This window comes from Bipolaris zeicola, assembly GCF_000523435.1.
Source record: "Bipolaris zeicola 26-R-13 unplaced genomic scaffold scaffold_40, whole genome shotgun sequence".
NCBI classification, from domain to species: Eukaryota; Fungi; Ascomycota; class Dothideomycetes; order Pleosporales; family Pleosporaceae; genus Bipolaris; species Bipolaris zeicola.
This window is the reverse complement of record NW_006912089.1, coordinates 33,653-53,808: the sequence shown is the minus strand read 5'-3', so window position 1 is coordinate 53,808 and position 20,156 is coordinate 33,653. Positions and strand designations below refer to the sequence as shown.

Here is a 20,156-nt window from a genome sequence, read left to right as displayed (position 1 = left end):
ACAGGCGGACAAGAGGCGTAGAAGACGCTCCGGGCGCGCCGAGTGTGGAGAGATGCGAGGTTGACAATGGCCCTGTCGATCTGAGCCTATGATGCTGGCCAAGCCGATTCCCGCGGACTTGCAAGGGTCTATGCTTCTCCTCCGCGCTACTCCACCCACCTTTCTGCTGGGTACATTAATGTCGACGTGGGATGCTGAGTCTTGCCTGGGCACTGACCTGCTGCAAGCCATGTCCGACACGCTCCTGCGCTGGCCATGACGAGCATCCGACCCTGCCACTTCCAGAGCCTGACACGATGTCTTGCTCCCACTGCCCGTCTGCCACGTAAAGCCCGGCCCACGCTGCAATTCTCGCCCATTCCCGCAAAAAGGCCGTTTTCTTCGACAATACCATGTAGCAAAAGGATAGACGCTGCGCAAAAGAGTGAAGATGCAGCAAGCAAAGAGGAATTGCCCAAAGAATACCAAGACAAGCCAGACCGCAAGACCAGTCGAAAAAATGCCGGAAAAACATCGTCGCTGCGCAGTGTGGCAGTCGAAGCACAGCGGTCACGAGCTTTTATAAAATCTAGAGGAAGGACGCGCTTCATTGATCCAGATGCCCAGACCAAGACTGTGACTGCCTACTGTGCTGCAGAGACATACGACATCTCTGCCGCCGCTCGCCTCGTCAAGGCCCAAGGCTACGACCTCGATCCCTTCCAGACGGGCCTGTATCCCCAAGTCATTCACGTGCAGACTTCCGACCGCCCTTCTGAGGTTAAGGATTTCCAGCAAGGCGACATCTTTATCTTCCCGTCCGGCACAGTCGTAACATGGAATGTCCGCGAACGAGAGGCCCTGCGACTCGTCAACCAAGTGCTCCCCGCCGCAGCCGAAGGATCGCATCTTGACATGCTCGAAACAGAAGACCTCGAGTACCTCGAAGACCCTAGCAAAGAAACCAGCGAAGTAGTCGGCGACACTATTGTCCTGGGCACAAAAGCCGAGCCCCCCTCTGACAACGGTTCGCCGTCAGGAGCAGACGAGCTTGACCAACAGCGCCACGAAGTCGACACCATCCTCGCCAAAATCGCCTTCTCTTCCGGTCTCGCCCGCAGCACCAAGCTCGCCGTCCTCGAAACCCTCTTGTCAGCATACCAGCACTCGACTCGCGACATCCCCACCATGCTCGCCTCATCCAAGACCTTCTCCCCTCGCCGCAGCGCCCCCTTCACCCGCTCCTTCATCCTACGCAAAACAGGCGAGCTACTCTCTCTGCGCGCTCAGCTAAATCTCTACTCTGAACTAACCGACTCCATGCCCGACATCTTCTGGGACTCACGCCACGAGCTGGGTCTAGGCGAATACTACGACCAAGTCGGCCGCGCCCTCGACGTAGGCGTCCGCATCAAGGTACTCAACGAGAAAATCGGATTCGCCCAGGAAATCGCCAGTGTCTTGCGCGAGCAGTTGAGCGAGAAACACGGTTTGCGACTCGAATGGGCCATTATCGCTCTCATCGCTGTAGAAGTTGCGCTGGAGTTTTATCGTCACTGGAATGAAGGCACAGAGAGAGACGATCCCGATAGCACCGAAGCGTTGCTGAGAAAGTACCTTGAGAACTTGGCCAAAGACAAGAGGACAGAGTCTACGTCGCAGCGGGAACAAGCATGATAGTGATTTGGCCAAAGAAACAAATAAACAGACAAACAAACAAAGCATATGATACCCCACTCAAATCAACACTGATTATCCATTTCATTTTGGTTTTTTGACAAATTTCCATTGCACACAAAGTGAAACAGCCATCCCTGGCTTCTACTGACTGCAGGGCAATGCATACGCTCAAATATTTACAAAGCAAAGCTTGCCCCACTATTGGTCGTCAATGACATGCAGATACTTCTTCTCCTCCCGCTTCTCCTTCTCGCTCATCGGCGGCAGATCGTAGTAACTCGAGCTTCGGTAGCCCTTGAGGTACTCGAACGTCATGCTCTTAAGCTCCACCGGCTCAATCTCCAGGTCCTTGAACGTCTTGGCGCTCTTGTCAATCTCCTGGTCGATGAACTCGCGCTCAACCTCGTCCGCAGAGTGGATGGGCCACCAGAGCAGCTTGTTCGCATAGTGCGCAATGGGCTTGAGAATCTTCTTGGGCACGTTGACGTGGCGGCGCGGCTTCATCGCCTCCTTCTCTACGAGCTCGTTGATCTCGGCCATCGAGTACTCGGTAGGGCCATAGAGTTCGTATGTCTCGGCAGCAGTTGTGTCGTCGTGCAGCATGCGCTCAAGAGCCATACCAACATCAATGACGTGAACCGGGCGGAGACGCTCCTCAAGGTTGTTCGACGTGATGATGTTGGTGGGGGAAGCAAGACGGTGAAGAAGACGATCCTCGAAACCAAACATGGGTGCGGGTCGGACAATGGTCGTCTCTGGGTAGATGGACCGGGCTACCTGCTCACCCCTGGCCTTGGTGCGGTAGAACTCTGATGGCGAGTCGAGGCGGGCGCTGTGCGAAGAGACATGAACAAATCGGTCAATGTCGTACTTGGCAACGGCATCCGCGATGCGTTCTGTTCCGTGAACGTGCACATCTTCGAGGTCGAAGTTCTTGGTGGGGTAGTCACGGCCAATAAGGTTGTAGACAATGTCAGAGTGTCGCACGCTCTCCTCAATCGACTGAGTGTTTCGAAGATCCATTTCCAGGAAGACGACCCTGCCCAGATCTCCAGCAACCTTCAAATGGCGCTTTGCCATTTCCTCTCGGAAAGGCACTATCACCGTGCATCCTGAACGAGCTATTCCTTCTAGTTAGCGCGACATGGCTCCTCGGTTTCCGTCTGCAGGCATCATGGCATACCCAGTCTGTTCACAATGTATCGTCCAAGGAAGCCAGTGGCTCCAAAGACAGTCGCGGTGTATCCTGAATATGTGTGAGCGGATCGTCTAGAATGCGTCCTTAGGACCGCAGCGCACCTCCGAGCGAGGACCGTCCACCAGAAACAGTCAGAATAGGCTTTCCAGTCCTAAACGTGTATCAGCATTCCGTTTGCGCGTAGAACAGAGGGGTATATCGCACCTAGTGATCCTGACATCCGAGTTGAGTTGTTGCCGGCAAACTGAGGTGGAGAAGCTGGCTACGCGCTTGGAGGGCAATTGAACCGACAGCGCCACTGGCGACCGAGCGCAGCGGAGTGGCAGCATGGTTGCGACGTTCAATGGCTGCTGAGATGTCGAATAGAACGGCTTGCGAGGTAGCTGGGATGAAGGGACGTCGGTGGTGATGGGGCTTGGCGGTATGCGCTAATCATAGCTTCCGCCGCAACGCCATCGAGCATCGGCATCCCGCACTCAAACATACACGCCGCTCTTGTGCTCCACCTCAACACCAACACAGCCACTACCTTTTGATCAGTCAACCACAGCCTCTCCTTACCAAATCACTGTAGACTGTCCACGATCATGGCCATGGATACAGATGCCATCCCAAACCTTCTGGGCGACGCGCGGGACGAGGCACCGGAGGAGCTACAGGAGTACTTCATCGCCTTTGAGGACTTTTGGGAGCGGAAGCTATGGCACGAACTGACAGATAAGCTTATCGAATTCTTCGATCATCCCGGAAGCGCAAAACAGAGGATACCCTTCTTTGAGAACTTCATCAAGACATTCGCCAACAAGATCAACCAGCTCAAGCTCGTCACCTTGGGCCTGAACGCAGCATCACAGTACCAGGGTAGGTCAAAACAGTCTGGGACCAATGAATTGCCAGCACTGACTTGAGCAGATGACAAGGAGCGCCTCGCATTTGTCAACGAACTCGCAAAGAGCGTCAACAAGCCAGCCTCACAAGACGCCTACGTATACGCCACAGTCGCTGCTGCCAGCATACAGCTACGGTTACGGGACGAAGAGGGTGCGAAGAAGAAGCTCGATGAGTGTGAGCAAATAATCGATCAGTTCGACTCAGTGGAGACTGTTGTCCATGCTTCATTCTACCGTGCAAGCGCCGAGTACTACAAGTCGAAGCATGAGTTCGCCGCATACTACAAGAACGCATTGCTTTTCCTCGCCTGTGTCGACCTCAACGATCTCGAACTCCGCGAGCGCCAGTCCCGCGCATACGATCTCAGCATTGCCGCGCTTGTCTCCGACTCCATCTACAACTTTGGAGAGTTGCTGCTGCATCCTATCCTCGACTCACTGGTCAATACCCCACATGCATGGCTGCGCGATCTTTTGTTTGCCTTCAACCGGGGCGACTTAATGGCCTACGATGTCCTCTCGAACAACATTACAAAGGTCCCGCTTCTCAAAGAGCACCAGACCTTCCTCTACCAGAAGATCTCTCTCTCTGCCCTTACAGAGACCGTCTTCCGCCGCCCACCACACGACCGCGCCATGACGTTTTCCGAGATCTCTCAAGAGACCAAGGTACAGCCCAACGAGATTGAGCATTTGATCATGAAGGCGCTGAGCTTGGGCTTGTTGAAGGGTCAGATTGATCAGGTGGCGGAGATTGCGCGCATCAACTGGGTACAACCAAAGGTGCTGGATATGAAGCAGATTGAGGGTATGAGGACACGTCTCAAGGAGTGGGACGCCAGCGTCAATCAGCTGGGCAACTGGATCGAGGGTGTAGGCAAAGACGTGTGGGCTGCTTGAGTGGGGTATGGCCCTGGCCTGTCACATCCACCCAGAACCTTATTGGAAAAAAATAAGAGGGCAGTCTCCAATCCGTTGAGGCATGACACCTCATAGCTGTATAGGAGACTCACACTATGTAATCATAGATAATCGGCGTCGTAGTTTGACACGATTGACGAATGAAAGGACTCATCACGACACGAATACTGTATCTTTTGATTATTCCACCATCTCCGTGATGATATCTCTAGACCTTCTCGGTCACAGCGTACTATACAAATACACCTTCTACCTTTTGAACCTAACAGCATACATCGTTCTAATAATCCCACATACCTGTTCCAACAACAACCGCACCCACCAACCACGCGGGGAACCAAACCAACCAAAACACAACCTGCGTCCACATACCCCAAACATGCCACCCAATCGCACTCTGCACCAGCACCTCCATCAAATCCGCATCGAGGAGCCTTGTCCCCGTCTGCACAATCAAACAAGGGTTCAAAAGCGCAAGAAGCAGTAACTGCAAAGCCGTAGCCCCATTATGCGTGGTCTTGCGCACAAAACTAAGCGGGACACATGCCACACCGACGATAACGCTGAGCGAGAAGTTCAGCGTGGCCAGCGCAGCAAGGAACATTCCTAGCAGTAGCAAAGAAAAGCATTGCAGGAGACACAGAGCCTGGGGGTTGAGGATCTCGGGAGCGGACCAGGAGAAGAGGAAAGTAGCGCCTATGGGGAGGATGGTGGTGATGTTGCAGGCTGTGATGAAGAGGCCAGGGAGGTGGTCTGCGTCCCAGTTGCTGAAAAGGTAGAGGGGGACGAGGCCAACTGCGTGGGCGACGAGGACGAGGACCAGGGGTGGGAGGAGGTGGCGTTCTGTTACTTTTGTTGCAGCGGTGGGGACGACGGCGATAGAATCGTCTTTTTTGATGACTTTTGTGGCACGTTCTTCCTTCTTGGATTCTTTTTCCTTGGTTTCCTCCTTTTCTTCCTTTTCTTCCCTCTCGAGATCTTCCTTATCTAGTTTGTCCGTTCCAGAAGCGTCCTTTTCAGCCGAGCTCGACTTGGAATCAGCTGGTTTAGGCTTTGTAGCTTTGGGCTTTGTAGCTGCGGGATTTTCAAGGGGCTCTGAAACCCGTCCACTCTTGACCCAGAGTGCCATTGCGGCGATGCTAAAGTTGATAGCAATCATCATGGCAGATGGCAGGTATGTGCCAATACTAACGAACCGCTTATCCTGCAACAAGAGGTAGAAGAAGAAACTCTGGTGGAAATGCTCGAGAAGGTTGTTCAAGCTGCGGAACAGCGATTCAATCGTCTTTCCAAGCGACATCTCGTCATGCCAGCCATTTCCGACTGTCACCAGAGTAATGGCATCGACATGGTACGGAATGAATGAGGAGTGAGGTCCGGTTGCGTGGCCAAGACCTTGCGAAAGCATGCCTCGAAGCATCGTCTGCAGGCGCTCCTTGTAGGAATCGCCGTGATTCCACATGCGTTGAATAACACAGCCAATGCCTAGTTGACCAGATGCAATCTGGACCGCAGTGTTGATCAAATCGAGATTGGGAAGCTGCCCGTTGATGCCATCGTACACAACATGCAGCTTATCGTAGCGGTGGCCCCATGGACCAGCGGGATAGTCAACCGCAACAGCTCCTTGTAATGCCCCGCTCTTGATCTTCAAACTCTCTACATATTGCTTGTCGTGTCCTTCGTGGTATGCATCAACCCAGGCCTGGGATCCAATTGTGCTATCTCCAGTAACAAGGAAAATAATGTCTTTGCTCCATAGGCTCCAGCGCTTGAAGTAGCGTGCGAGAGTGAGAACCAATGCGACGCCCGAGTTGTTCATCTCGCCTTCCATGTTTGTCCAGGCTCCGATCAGCACAATGGCTTCGGTAGCGTCAGCGCGAGGGCCTTGGAGTATGGCATAGACATTTTCGTTTGCGATAGTGCGGTTCGAGACGGTATAGTTGTAGTGCTGGGTCGCAACCTTGAGGTTTTGTTCGCGGAAGATGACCTCGAGCTTCTGGGATCGCCTGTGGCACAGTCAGCTTCTTTGGTCTGTCTGTCGGGGCGAATTGACCTACTCTGGCACTGGGCTGTCTTTCAAGGCGTGGACCTCATGGCGATAGGCGCGGAAGACGTTGTGTTCACTGCCAGTAAAGTACGTATGTACCTGTCCCGGAAGCAGCGCATTCTCCGATATATATGTCCTTCGCGAGTACTCGTTCAGTGGAAGTACCAGCAACCATCCTATGCCGACAATGACTAGGAGAGCAGAAAGATAGGGCGGTATCTTTAGCAGGCGTTTGTCTTGCCGGAGCGCCAGTAGTGATGCTTGGCTTGTTAGCAATGACCCCTCTTATTTGATACGAATCGCCGCACTTACAGAGCAATGCCATGGTGGCGCCTTGATCTGCACCTCTGTGAGAAAGCAGAAGAAAGAATAGGAGTCGTGTCCTCCTGGCGGCCCAGCATTCCAAGGCAATCTGTCTGGGAAGGTGGTCCAGTCGAGCGCGGCGGGAGGATCACACTAGTGCAACGCGGGCCTGGACCCTAGTCTCGTACTTATCTCGTGTCCGCTCGTCTTCCCGCGCAGTAGCAGCAGTAGCATTAGCAGCAGCAACAACGCGCTCCGATCATGCCTGCGCCTTCGCTGCCCCAGTTCAACCCCGCGCGCATACGTTCCTATATCCTGCGCCTGCCCTTCTGCACAAAGGTCGTCGTCGCCGCCATTGTCGGATTATGGATCGCTACTATTCCATTTCCCTGGATTCGGGACGTTGGGCGCTTGGAACCTGCCAAGATGAACTTTACGCAGAGTATGTGCTTTTCTCGATTCCCAGGCAGAGAATGTGTAGGGCTTGGTCGCTTGCACTTTGGTGGCGGATTGCGGCGCTTCCGGAAGCCCGTCGGTTGCGATGGAGAACTAGGAACTCGAAGGGTTGATGTGCGACTATTATCCGAAGATACAAGAGTTGGAATACGGCGCGGCCTGTCTGAAGATTAGTTTGGATGTAATGCTAATAGAATATGTGTACAGTGCACCGACTTAACCTGTTTCCCGTCTTACACTGGAACTTCATCCATATGATCTTCAATCTCTTCGCAGTCACGCCACTGATTGAGCGCTTCGAGTCGGAATACGGAACACTTGTTACATTGGCACTGTTCACTGGGCGTAAGAAGACTAGTCATGGTATAATCGAGCATTGACGCTGACCATATGGCAGCTTTTGGGACCATACCCGGAGGCGTATACACACTGTTAGAGAAGTTCGTTCTGAGGAGCAACACCGCCGTCATGGGTGCGAGGTATGTGGATCAATTCATACCGGGCTATATTGTAGTACTAACACAATACAGTGTATGGGTGTTCCTCCTCCTCTCGGCCGAAGTAATGAAGACACAAAAGACAAATCCCTACTTCAGGTACCTTCCCCTCTAATCTCCCACATCCCATCCACTAACCCCACGGTAGTGTCGGACCTTACAAGATCCCCACCTGGACAACCCCCCTCATCCTGATCGTCATAACCAGCATCCTCGTCCCCTACGTCAGCCTCGTCGGCCACCTCTGCGGCGCAGGCCTCGGTTACCTCTGGGCAACCGGCTACATCAAGTTCCTCGTCCCACACGAGAAGATCCTCCGGTGGATCGAAACAAAACTCAACTTATTAGGACGACTCCCGCATTACGTCAGTGTAGACCAGAAGACATATGGTCGGTACGGTGTCCTCCCTACAACAGGCATCCCCTTGGGCCCCAGGAGTCCGGATGTGGGACAACGTCTTGGTCCATAGCTCTACGACAATCCAAAGTATACATTCTGAGCCTAGATCTGAAACTAGACCAGCTCATTGGCATTTTTTCTTTCTTCCTTCGTTGCATCAAGTATGGAGTTTTTTTAAAACATCGCAGAGTGGCGCAAAAGAAAAGGTCGTTTCTTGTAAACACAGCATGTTACTCTGTGATCCGGCTCTTTTTTTTCTTTCTTTTGCATACAGTTATGTAGTCGATGTGCTATGATATAATTTGTAATACCTCCAAAAGTAACTTTGTTTATTTCCTCGATACATACTTCCCTCTTTGACTTGAATCTGCAGATCATGATACTAGCTCCCATCAACCCCTCTTCTTGCAAGCTCTTGTTGCCCCACCTTCACGACCGCCGTCTACCTACGTCAAGGCGATTCGTCGTTTTCTGTTATTTTCGCTTTGGATATTTATTTTCATTTTGAAACGACGTTCATCAATCCTCCCCAACTCAAGCATAGCTTGAATCGTCTCGTTGGTGTAGTTGGTTATCACGTGGGTCTCATATCCTTCACAATATGACTACTAGTCTCTAGTAGATATCCCAAGGCCGCCAGTTCGAGTCTGGCACGGGACAACAGTGATTGTTTTTTTGTTGCCAGATGCACCTCTTCTTCCCATCCAGTCAGCCTTGCTTTGCTGCTGCATAGCAAACAAGGTAACATGATTACAACTCTTTTTGTATGTATAGAGAAATATGCGTTGATGCAGTGCAAGTTAATTTACTTTGAATTTTCAACGCGTATATTTTTTGGGGGGAAATAAAGAAATTTCACTATGTCACCATTTTGACAAAAACTGCAACTTTCGAGAGGTGTGCAAGTTGGCAACTTGGAACCATTGTTGTGTGAACCCCGCAGAACGTGCAACTACTCAAAGGGGAAACTTTGGCACTGGGGGCTGTAGATTGCAGCACTATCAGAGGGGCAGAAGGGAATTGAGGGGCAAGTAGCAAAAACGGACATGGCGGGGTGTGGGTGGGTTTTTTTTGTTTGGAGGGGGGTTGGACATAGGAGGGGTAAAGTTATGTAAAACAGGGCAGGGCAGGGCAGGGCGGAACTAGGGGTGATGGGCGTGCAGCAAAGCTGTGCGTAATGAGTATTTTTTTTTAGGTTTCTGGGCATGTTTGTATTTGGGTTTATGTGGTTGTTCTTTGGTAAGGCGGTATGGATAATTGGACTTTTGGGAGAGTTTGGTTGGAGGGATGTGGGGGTGTTTGGAGAAAGTGGTACGAGGGGTGTGGCTTGTGCACTCTTCTTGTACAGCGGTAATAGCTGGTAAAGAGGGAAGGGATGTTAATTTGGTTTAAGCGGGTTAAGCAATATGTTTGTGTTGCTTGGTTTGCGGAGAGATGATGGCGGAGATGGAGTTGTAAGTAGCTGGTTTGGCGTGTGGGCTCGGGTTCACCAATGTAAAGCATAAGCGCTACGAATAAAGATTCTTCCTAGATATATTGGTGCGATCTCGTAGATATGTGGAAGTACTCTGTGAGGATAGAAAATAAAGCCTTAAACGATAATCTTGAGTGCGTAGTTGCGCAGTGTAGGTGCCCAGCTGACACTCGATGAACTGCGCATCTTTAACGCACCTCTGCACAAGAGGAACATATGCAGTCCTCCTTAATCAGGCATTTGCGAACAAGACGCAGTAGGTGTGTATCTGATAGCTCTGTGAGTCTCGATAGTCGATTTGACGTTTGCTTTACTCATGATGCACTACTCAACTGAACAGTGAAACGTACATGTGGTAGCGAGGATCACGGTTGAGATCAAGACTGAACGATATGACTTGCATGTTTGTATGCAAACATAGATAAGCATTAAGAAGTATACTATTCTCTGCCACTATGAATCGAACAGAATATTTCAGGCTATAGATCTAAAGTGCTATCCCCTCTTACTACTACATTGACAACAGTCTCATCCTTCGCCTGTAGCTAGCAAAATTGCACTCGCCTCGATAACTGCAGTATACAACATGTCGCACATCCAAGGTGCAAGCTGCAGCCGGTCAAATCAGCTCCGTGAAGTCTGATCATGTTGGCCAATTCCTCTTCGCTGATCTGATCATGTCGAAGTTGCTGTTTCCGAAGTATCCAGCATAGCCAATACACCGAGCTACGACCGGGGTATCCGTGGTAATTCGTGTCGATAACCTAAGGTAGTTTGAATATAATCTACATCTCAAAAAGAATAGCTGTGCTCCTCACAGACGAGTAGATTTCGGAGGTCCAACCATTTGGCCAGTTGCATGGATTTGATTTCAAACCCTCCGATGAAAACGTCCGCTACGCGTGCTGTATTCACATCCGGTCCAAGGTTGGACAAGTGCAACAGTGCATCTTTCCATGATGGGAATACAGCGTCGTAGGTACAACCGACGGCAAAGAATCCAGAAAATCCGGTGCAGCTCTACAAATCGAGTGATAAGTTTGTCAAAGGCAAATATGAATCCGGAGCAAATCACAAGATCTCAGCAGATCCAAACACCTCTCTCCAACTGATTCCTATCTTCAAGCCCACTTCAAACACCTCGTAGCCTCATGCGCATCCTTACACTCCAACCCACAAACCCTCGCACCACACTTCCGACACTTAATCTGCCCCCAATACCCACAATTATCGCAAAACTGCCTCTGCGGCGCCGCACCCGCCGGAGGCGCCGCAACATGGCTCGCAGCATATGAAAGCGGGGGCGCAGCCAGCAAAGCCTCCATCTCTTCAGGATTAAGCGGGGCCGGCATGGCGCGATCGACGGAAAGCAGCGCGTCGTCGTCGTCTGCGTTTGTGTCGTCAAGGCGCGAAGGGGTCTGCGCTATAGCCGGGGTCGCGGGTACGGGCTCGATGGGTGTGGCGGGTACGGAGGCGTATATGCTTTGTTTCCGTGAGGGCTGAGCTGTTGCTCGCGATGCGGTTGCTACGAGGCCTAGCTGCGCTTCTTCGTCGTCGAGCCAGTGCTTGATCTGGCGCTGGTACTGTATGATTCTGCGTGCATTCTGCGTCTTGGGCACGGCAGGCTTCCCGGGGATAGCAATGGCTTGTTTGGGATCGTTGTCGCGTTCCAGCTCTGCGATGCGTCGGGCTATGGCGGTCTGCTGGCGTGCTGAGAGTTCATTTTCGCCGCGTTGACCGCCAGGCGTTGCTGCTGCGGCGCGCTTCTTGTTCTTTGGGTTGATGGCGACTTTGGAGGGGTCGTATCCGGTATCTACAACGTACGTCCATCCCGGCGCGACCGTGGTGGCGGAGTTTGGGAGCACCTCGACGTGCGGCATCGTGGGCGGTGGGGTTGGGCAAGGTGACGTTGCGGCGAGTTGGGGCTGGTTAGGTGGGAATTCATCACATGTCAATGCGCCGGAACCCACATCGTATCCGTACCTGCATATATAACCAACCATGTGGGGTACATATACCATCCGGACTAAACTAAATGCTGATCGCATTATTTCGGCCTATATGCTATCACCTCATAGTATCTGAACCATTCTTCAAAGAATAGACGATGCCACCCGAAAGAACACCACCCATAATCATCCCTCCCGCAATCCCACCAAGCGGCCCCTCCGAATCCTCCGCCATCATCTTCATCCATGGCTTCGGCGATGATGCATTAGGCCTAGAAAGCATAGTGCGCCAATTTCAATCTGCACAAAAACTACCGCACATGACTTGGGTCCTTCCCAATGCCCTTGAGAACCATGATCTTGCATCCACAGCGTGGTACGTGCCTACGCGCCTATCTCCGTACCCACCTTCACGCCCGGAACTCGAGGATGATGAAGATGAGGAAGGGGTTATGGCTTCAATAGATTATATTACGAGTTTAGTTGATGACCTTGTCGCGCAAGGTGTGCCGGAGAAGAGGATCATTGTGGGCGGCTTCTCCCAGGGCCATGCTATGGCCTTATTGACTGGGCTTGTATCGAAATATTCAGGGAGGCTTGGAGGTCTATTCGGGCTATCGGGCTATCTTCCACTATCCGAGCGTATATCAGCGCTGAGAGAAAATGCCGGATTACCAAAGGACGTTAACGATGAAGTAAATGTCTTCCTAGCGAGGGGAACAGGCGATAGATTGGTCCCTAAACGGCATCATCGATTATGCTACGAGAGGCTCTTCGAACTTGGCATCAAAGAAGAAAAGACGACGATCAAAGAGTATGAAAACATGGGTCATGTCATGAGCGGCGCCGAGCTAAGAGACTTGTGTGCGTGGCTGGAAAAGACATTACAATGACGCGTAAGGAGAAGACCCCTCCATCGCTCCTTCCACGAACGCAACCAGCAAGTAGATAGATAGGTACACTCTGTGATAGTACGACGACTGAATAGTAATAAGAAGAAAAAGAAAATCTCAAGAATGCAAGCCAATGCAAATGTGTATGTATCCGCACATCATCCACCTTCCCTCAAAGCTTATACACACACACAGACGTAAAGACACGCAAAACACTCGGATAAACGTACATACACATACACACTATGCAAAGCAGAAACCCCCCAAAAAATCGGGCCCTTTTGAAAATACTCCTAGAAACAAAAGGCATCTCTATTCCAGCCCCCCACCCCAAACCTCCGGAGCAACCCAAATTTCCCAATAAAAGTTTATCCTTCGTTTTCCTTTACTCGTCCAAATATCCAATCTTACAGAATTGATTTAGACTGCGAACGTCGAGTTGCGCTGTCAACAGTGCACCAAGTAGCGTCTCCTTGCGGGGTAGAATGTCGGCTTTCACCCTCCATGAACTGCCGTTGAAACTGAAAATCTCCATGTCGTCCTCGTCCTCGTCCTCATCCATACTGTCGTGGTCCATGTGTCCGTTCATTTGCTGCACGCCCTTGACCAGAGGCTCGCCGCCCTTTGACTTGTCGCCTAGGCGCTTGAGAGTCGATAGCGCACGGTGCACAATAAGTTGGAAACCTTCTCGGTCGTGGTCCATGGGTCGTGGGCCGCGGTGGTTCGGTGGCAGGGGAGGGTGGGGGATGGCAGCGTCAGTGGCTGAGAGAGACATTGCAAATTTGAGGAGCGTATGTGCCCAGCCGTCCTCCGATTCAAGCCATGCACGGCAGATGCCAGTTTCAGGTCCTGGGGCTAGACTGGCGAGGATATCTGCAGCCAGCATGCCTTGCATGAGATAGGCCTTTCGTGATTCTGCGATACGCGCCTCAAACATGCGCACCTCCTTAGGACGCGGGTCCTTCAGTTGGTACATCTTGTTCTCAATGTAATTGCGGTCAGGCACGACCGAGATGGCGAGGGCAAAGGATCGTGTCAGGAGGTCATACGCTGGTGTAGCTGTCGCCTCATTGATGAAAATCTGCTTGTAATATGTCCGGTTGGGATCATCACGAGCAAGCAGCTTTGCTAGACTGTCGACTGCGGACGGAAGATAGCGGTGGATTTGAGGGTCAAAGGGCGTGAATTTGACAGGTTCGGTAGGTCGTGGCATTGGAGCAAAGGCGCATAGGAAGTGCAGTACAGCGTATGCATCTTCACGGCTAGGCAGAACAACTTTAGCACTAGTATTGGAGAAGAAAGTAACAATGTCTTTCATGAACTCAAAGGTATTCATGTGTGAGCGGAGAAGCAGAACTCTCGTGCCCACGAGGCGTATGAAGTTTGCCAGGAATTTGAGAACCGAAGGGCTGACCAGGGAGTCATGGTTGACCTCAAGGAAGGATAGATTGCGGAAAATTGTGGTAATCGCAAGCAGCCGGTCAGCGGTACGATTGAGATGGTGTGCGGTTGTGCCGACCTGCGGGATCTCCAGTAGCGAGGCAGCTTCTTCGCGGCAGTGGTGCATGACATCCTCGTAGGACATGAGATCGATGATGTCGGTAACTTCGGGATTGTCGTTGCCCAATGTTTCCAAGAGGTCTTCTGCATACTCCACCAATACTTCTGTCAAATCTTCGCAGTGGGCCAGATTGAACTGTATAGTGTTGTCATAAGTCAACCGTGTAAGAGTGTCGAGTCCCAAGCGGGCTTCTCCAGGCAAACCCGACCTGATACTCATGGTGATCGCTCGGATGTCAATCACGCCCATCTCTGGCAGCATCGGAACATTTGGCTTGTAGTTTGTGATGGTGTCGATCATGTTCTTGAAGTTGTCAGAGTCAAAGTCGAGACCCCCCCAAGTATCTTGAGTTCGCCATGCGGGTTGGTAGACTCTTGTGCCATCATCTTGCTCTATCACAGGTTTCCGCCTCTCAGGTCCTTCAATGGCATTCAAAGCTGGATCGGCAACTGCGGCATTCTCTTCTTGCTTCATTGGAGAAGGTTGTACCTGGTTGGGTTCTTTGCCTGGGACGGGAGTTCCCTCCAACTGTCTGCTGAGGCTCTTCCGCGTATTGATATCTGGCTGTGGTGTGTTGCCATTGACGGTCGGAGGTGCTGCATTGCTTTGTAACGGCGTTGATTGTGGCAGGTGCGCGGTTGGGTCGATTTGTTGATGGGGCTGCTGGGTAGGTGGGACCGATTGGCGCTGCTGTTGCTGCTGTGCTTGCTGTGCTTGTTGCTGCTGCTGTTGTTGCTGTTGCTGTTGCTGAGCTTGCTGTTGCTGCTGTTGCTGCTGTTGTTGCTGTTGCTGTTGTTGTTGCTGGGCTTGTTGTTGCTGTTGTTGTTGCTGGGCTTGCTGCTGCTGCTGCTGCTGCTGTTGTTGTTGTTGTTGTTGTTGTTGTTGCTGCTGCTGCTGCTGTTGTTGCTTCAGTGACTCCTGCGATCTTTGCAGCTGTTGTAGGTACTCCTGATGTCCTGCAATATTGTTTTGCTGTCCTGGCATTGTCGGTCTTGTTGGGGACATCTGCTGACCCATGGTGGCCATTTGATTCATCTGGCCCATCTGACCCATCTGACCCATTTGCCCCACCTGTGCCATCTGACCCATTTGCCCTTGTGGGGGCATACCCTTTTGTTGTTGCATTTGCATTTGCTGCTGTCGCTGGATGTAGGCAGTTTCGTAGAGGAGCAGGTTTGCTTCGTAGATCTGGCGCAACTCGTTAGGGGCATTGGGGAACTGCTGTGGGTGTATGTTCATCATCTGTGCGATCCGTGGCCAGCCATTCTGCTGGGTAGCGAATCGAGAGCCTTTGAAGCGCAAGACGGCAGCGTAGAGGTTCTGCAAGTTAATTACACGGCCAGCGCATTGAGGCTGCGGGTTAAACGGCCGATTTTGCTGAGCATATAGCGCTGCAACGTTTTTAAGAAACTGCTGATATTGGACCTGGGGGTTTGGCTGTTGTGCTTGACCTTGCATCATGTTTGGTTGCATACCAGGATGCTGCATGGGGTTTTGCATTCCGCCGGGCATCTGTGCGCCTGGCTGCTGTCCTTGTCGCGCAGCCATGTTGCTCGCGGCGAGGTTGCCCAACTGCTGCTGCTGTTGCAGGCGCATTGCGTACTGCCTCTGCGCCTCCTGCTGGCGACTCTGCAGATTTTGTGACAGCTGGACCGATTGAACGGGGAATTGGTTACCGGAGTTTGCGTTGAATGATTGGTTCATAGACGAGGGTTGGAAGCCCATGGGCGACATCTGGGGCGCATGGGGGTTTTGCGCGGGCGAGGCAGTCTGCATCCGCTGGCCGCCCATCTGGCCGGGCGCAAAGTGCTGGCTTGACATGGTGGGCGAGGGCGTGTTGGCGAATGGCTGTTGGTGCTGGAAGCCGAATTGGGGCTGCTGGGAGGGTGTCTGTGAGCGGGATAGAGAGAGGGCGGCGCCGGTGGAGTCTCGCTTCTGAGGAACTTGGGGCATTGGGTTGTAGGGGCGCGCGCCATTCATCTGGGGGTTTGCGATGGCGCTAGGATCGATGAAGCTCGAGGTGTCGTACATGGTGTTCTGGGGAGACTGGAAGTCCATGGTGGAGCGCGACTAGGGCCGACGGGCGATGGTCGCGGCGGGAACGAGTGAAAAGGCGCGTGTCCGCCGAGGAGAGCGGCGAGGGAGCGTGTGTGTGTTCAGGCACGTGAGTGGGCTTGGGAAGCACCTGGCGAGCACGGCGTCAGCAAGCAAGTTGATGGTGAGATGGACGACGCGCCTCTGCTGGCGGGAGCAGCAGCAGCGGGTATGGACGAAAGCCCAGCCCCGGACAGGCACGCAGCAGCAGCAGCAGAGAGCGGCGAGCGGGAGCAGCAAACACACAGTGCGGCAATATGAGAGAGTAGCGCTAGAATGCTCTTGTCATCAGGGCAAGGCGGAATGGCGTGGCTCCGGGGGCAGTCGAGATGTTCACGTAGCGCAGACGCGCTTTGCGGACTATGCGGTGCTGAGGAGCGGACGTGGAGCGAGAAGGGCGCTGTTGCCAAGCAAAGCCCTCTAGCCTCATCCAGCATGGCAGGCTGGCCAGAGGCTTCGACAGGCGACGACTACGACTCCCGGACGGCCAGAGGACCAGCACGGGTAGACACACGACGGCCGCAGAGCCTCGCACGTCAGATTCCCAGGCCGTGTCCACTCGCATCCGACCAGCAGGAAGACGCGTTCGCGCGTCGCGACAACGACAGGCCAGTCGAGTGCCTGCGTTCCGGCAGCTCACAAGCCTAGGCCTAACTCAATTGGAATCCTCCGCGTCTCTGGCCGTCGTGACACGGAATCTGCTCGTTCTCTCCACTTATTACATCACCTTGTGCCTGCACTTGTCGCTTGCGCTGGGCGTCGAGAGTGGGCACCCGCCAGACCGCTTGACTACTATCGCCCAGCCCGACCGTCTGACCCCCCAGCAGAGCGCCACACCGAGTCCCTCTGCCTGTCCTGGCCCCCCTCGACTTATATGCCCTGGCCCATGGTGTTTGGCCCCGCTGGCCCCCGACTCTGCAATTCCCACTGTCCCCCGGCCATTGCTGCCAATTCCCATTGCCTCTGCCCACCTAGTAGTACGCCGGTTGATCTCTGGCGAGCCAATCTCCCTCTGGGGCCTGGCCGCCTCGAATCTCGGGAGCCCGCGCCGCCCCAGCATTATACGTGCTTGAATACCGTGGCCTTCCTTCACAAGAGATGCCCACCCGGCATTCCCCTCGTCGCTCCCCGCCATGCCGTTCCTTGGTGTCGTTCGCTGCTTTGAGTAGTAGTCGACAAGGGTCCATGACCATTCACCTGCCATACCTAACCCAACCCAGTCGGCGAGCGCGCCAATCCCAAGCTGTCAGGTCCATGTATCGTGATCCTACTGTATGCAACTTCTGGGTGCGTCATGCAGCTTATATGTAGCCTGATATATCGCAAAGTTGCTTTTGCCTTCCCCCCTGCCATATGTCTTGTCTGAAGCAACTGGGCGCTGTGAGATCATGCCCTCACGTGATGTCGGCGGTAGCGCCCCCCCAAACCCCCGATGGCTCGCGCCTTCCATGAGCTTCAGCACCATTGCGACTGACAAGCACCGCCTCACCCATACCCCAACACGTCGAATCACCAGTTGCTACAGTCTTCCAACCAGCAACCCGTTAGAACCCGAACCCTCATCTATACCGAGACTATTCAAATTCCATCACCATGGCTGACGCCGCCGTCGAGAACCCGGCCAACACAGTCCCGCCGCACAAGAAGCAGCTCCCGTCATCGATACCAAACTTCGATGCCTTGGAGGGCTTCTCGACCGAGGGAAACGACGACTACTCCACCTTCAAGAAGCTACAACGGCAATTAGAGTGCGTAGTGCGCGTCTCATATCTGAACAGCAAGTGGCTAACAGCCGCAGATACATCCACCTTCAGGAAGAATACATCAAGGATGAGCAGCGGAGTCTGAAGCGCGAGCTGGTGAGGGCACAGGAGGAGATCAAACGCATTCAGAGTGTGCCACTGGTCATCGGACAGTTCATGGAGGCAATTGACCAGAAGTAAGTCCTACACACAATACACCGGTTGCGTCACGAGACTGACATGAACAGCACCGGCATCGTACAATCATCGACTGGTTCCAACTATGTCGTTCGCATCCTCTCCACCCTCGACCGCGAATTACTAAAGCCATCCTCATCCGTCGCCCTCCATCGCCACTCGAATGCCCTTGTTGACATTCTTCCCCCCGAGGCCGACTCGTCAATTGCCATGCTTGGCCAGGATGAGAAGCCCGACGTGACATACGCCGACGTGGGAGGTCTGGATATGCAGAAGCAGGAAATCCGGGAAGCCGTCGAACTGCCCCTCACACACTTTGACCTGTACAAGCAGATTGGTATTGACCCACCGCGTGGTGTGCTGCTCTACGGTCCCCCTGGTACCGGAAAGACAATGTTGGTCAAGGCTGTCGCGAACAGCACAACTGCTTCGTTCATCCGTGTGGTAGGGTCTGAGTTTGTGCAAAAGTACCTTGGTGAGGGTCCACGTATGGTCCGCGATGTCTTCCGAATGGCGCGAGAGAACTCGCCATCCATCATCTTTATCGACGAGATTGACGCCATCGCTACCAAGCGTTTCGACGCGCAGACGGGTGCCGACCGAGAAGTGCAGCGTATTCTCCTCGAGTTGCTTAATCAGATGGACGGTTTCGATCAGACGTCCAACGTCAAGGTCATCATGGCCACCAACCGTGCCGACACTCTGGATCCCGCGCTTCTCCGACCTGGTCGTCTTGACAGGAAGATTGAGTTTCCCTCGCTGCGAGACCGCCGTGAGCGCCGTTTGATTTTCTCGACGATTGCTGGCAAGATGAGCCTGTCACCCGAGGTAGATCTCGACAGCTTGATTGTGCGCAACGACCCACTTTCTGGTGCCATTATCGCAGCCATTATGCAAGAAGCGGGTCTGAGGGCTGTACGCAAGAACCGATACAACATCATTCAGAGCGATTTGGAGGAGGCATACACGAGCCAGGTCAAGGGAGCGACAGAAGCGGATAAGTTTGACTTTTACAAGTAAGCGGGGCCGTTTGAAGGGGGTGGAAGAACAGTAGTAGTAGTAGTAGCACCATTGTAGACTATGATGGATAGACTAAGGCCATTACGGTCTTGAATCTTCTGAATAATGCAACAAGCATGACGACGTAAACATATCCAACGTTATATTTATCAACTTTAAACTGTGCCTAAATGTTTCTGGACCATGTAACACATATGTTTGAACTGGGAGAGAAATGTGAAATATATATGCATTCGAATTTGTTTGCCATCTATCTACCAGTTAATGCGCCGCTACTGCTTACAGCCCATGATCTCTCCCTTTCTGTCTGTCTGTCCATCTGTCTGTGTGTGCCTTTTTTTCTCGCAAGCACCGCTAAGTATATCCTCTCTCTCTCTCTCTTTCCAATTCACAAAACGACTTATTATTCCCACCAGCTCTGTCCCAAATCCACAGACAAACACACACACACATATATATATACATGCGCACACGCTTGCATATTCCTACGCCGCTGCCATTCAATCTTTGCCAAAGCCGACTTGACTTCCAGAACCCGCATCCGGAAGGAAAAGAAAAAACACCAAAATTCCAACACAAAGAAAGGAGGAAAAAGGAAAACAAGACCAGTTTTCCCCAATTCCCTCCCTTCCATTTTCCCTTTCTCCCTCTCGCACACGTATGCATAGCAGCAACCAACACTATACAAACCGATTCAACCCCTTCCCAGAGGAAAACAGTAGTAGCAGCAGCAGCAGCAGCAGCATAACAAAACGAACAAAGGAAAAGAAAAAAGACAAAGACAAGCAGATCCGATATCCCGCAGGACAACTATCTCCAGTCTGATCTAACAATCAAGACAGGGGGAGGTG

The 20,156-nt window shown here is 52.6% G+C and overlaps 9 protein-coding genes across 9 annotated transcripts; 5 read left to right on the top strand and 4 right to left on the bottom strand.

The window, feature by feature from the left end:
* Window positions 1-255: 255 nt before the first annotated feature.
* Window positions 256-1,656, top strand: COCCADRAFT_91098 (uncharacterized protein; the record flags this gene model as incomplete). The annotated part of the gene is made up of 1 exon (XM_007712203.1): window positions 256-1,656. One exon carries the CDS (start codon window positions 256-258, stop codon window positions 1,654-1,656), a length of 1,401 nt encoding a protein of 466 aa, XP_007710393.1.
* A 201-nt stretch (window positions 1,657-1,857) lies between these two features.
* On the bottom strand, window positions 1,858-3,186 carry COCCADRAFT_91185 (uncharacterized protein; the record flags this gene model as incomplete). Its single annotated transcript, XM_007712202.1, has 4 exons — window positions 1,858-2,780; window positions 2,843-2,905; window positions 2,959-3,008; window positions 3,062-3,186. 4 exons carry the CDS (start codon window positions 3,184-3,186, stop codon window positions 1,858-1,860), a joined length of 1,161 nt encoding a protein of 386 aa, XP_007710392.1.
* Window positions 3,187-3,444: 258 nt separating this feature from the next.
* COCCADRAFT_24712 (uncharacterized protein) lies at window positions 3,445-4,647 on the top strand (the record flags this gene model as incomplete). The annotated part of the gene is made up of 2 exons (XM_007712172.1): window positions 3,445-3,718; window positions 3,770-4,647. 2 exons carry the CDS (start codon window positions 3,445-3,447, stop codon window positions 4,645-4,647), a joined length of 1,152 nt encoding a protein of 383 aa, XP_007710362.1.
* A 301-nt stretch (window positions 4,648-4,948) lies between these two features.
* On the bottom strand, window positions 4,949-7,043 carry COCCADRAFT_3450 (uncharacterized protein; the record flags this gene model as incomplete). Its single annotated transcript, XM_007712164.1, has 3 exons — window positions 4,949-6,677; window positions 6,729-6,978; window positions 7,031-7,043. The coding sequence occupies 3 exons, from the start codon at window positions 7,041-7,043 to the stop codon at window positions 4,949-4,951; spliced, it is 1,992 nt and encodes a 663-aa protein (XP_007710354.1).
* Window positions 7,044-7,282: 239 nt separating this feature from the next.
* COCCADRAFT_91115 (uncharacterized protein) lies at window positions 7,283-8,444 on the top strand (the record flags this gene model as incomplete). The annotated part of the gene is made up of 5 exons (XM_007712201.1): window positions 7,283-7,463; window positions 7,685-7,822; window positions 7,875-7,956; window positions 8,008-8,073; window positions 8,123-8,444. 5 exons carry the CDS (start codon window positions 7,283-7,285, stop codon window positions 8,442-8,444), a joined length of 789 nt encoding a protein of 262 aa, XP_007710391.1.
* Window positions 8,445-10,969: 2,525 nt separating this feature from the next.
* On the bottom strand, window positions 10,970-11,728 carry COCCADRAFT_91215 (uncharacterized protein; the record flags this gene model as incomplete). Its single annotated transcript, XM_007712200.1, has 1 exon — window positions 10,970-11,728. One exon carries the CDS (start codon window positions 11,726-11,728, stop codon window positions 10,970-10,972), a length of 759 nt encoding a protein of 252 aa, XP_007710390.1.
* Window positions 11,729-11,955: 227 nt separating this feature from the next.
* On the top strand, window positions 11,956-12,690 carry COCCADRAFT_91143 (uncharacterized protein; the record flags this gene model as incomplete). Its single annotated transcript, XM_007712199.1, has 1 exon — window positions 11,956-12,690. The coding sequence occupies one exon, from the start codon at window positions 11,956-11,958 to the stop codon at window positions 12,688-12,690; it is 735 nt and encodes a 244-aa protein (XP_007710389.1).
* A 385-nt stretch (window positions 12,691-13,075) lies between these two features.
* COCCADRAFT_91234 (uncharacterized protein) lies at window positions 13,076-16,309 on the bottom strand (the record flags this gene model as incomplete). The annotated part of the gene is made up of 1 exon (XM_007712198.1): window positions 13,076-16,309. One exon carries the CDS (start codon window positions 16,307-16,309, stop codon window positions 13,076-13,078), a length of 3,234 nt encoding a protein of 1,077 aa, XP_007710388.1.
* Window positions 16,310-17,938: 1,629 nt separating this feature from the next.
* COCCADRAFT_3445 (uncharacterized protein) lies at window positions 17,939-19,305 on the top strand (the record flags this gene model as incomplete). The annotated part of the gene is made up of 3 exons (XM_007712163.1): window positions 17,939-18,093; window positions 18,144-18,284; window positions 18,336-19,305. The coding sequence occupies 3 exons, from the start codon at window positions 17,939-17,941 to the stop codon at window positions 19,303-19,305; spliced, it is 1,266 nt and encodes a 421-aa protein (XP_007710353.1).
* Between the last annotated feature and the right edge of the window lie 851 nt (window positions 19,306-20,156).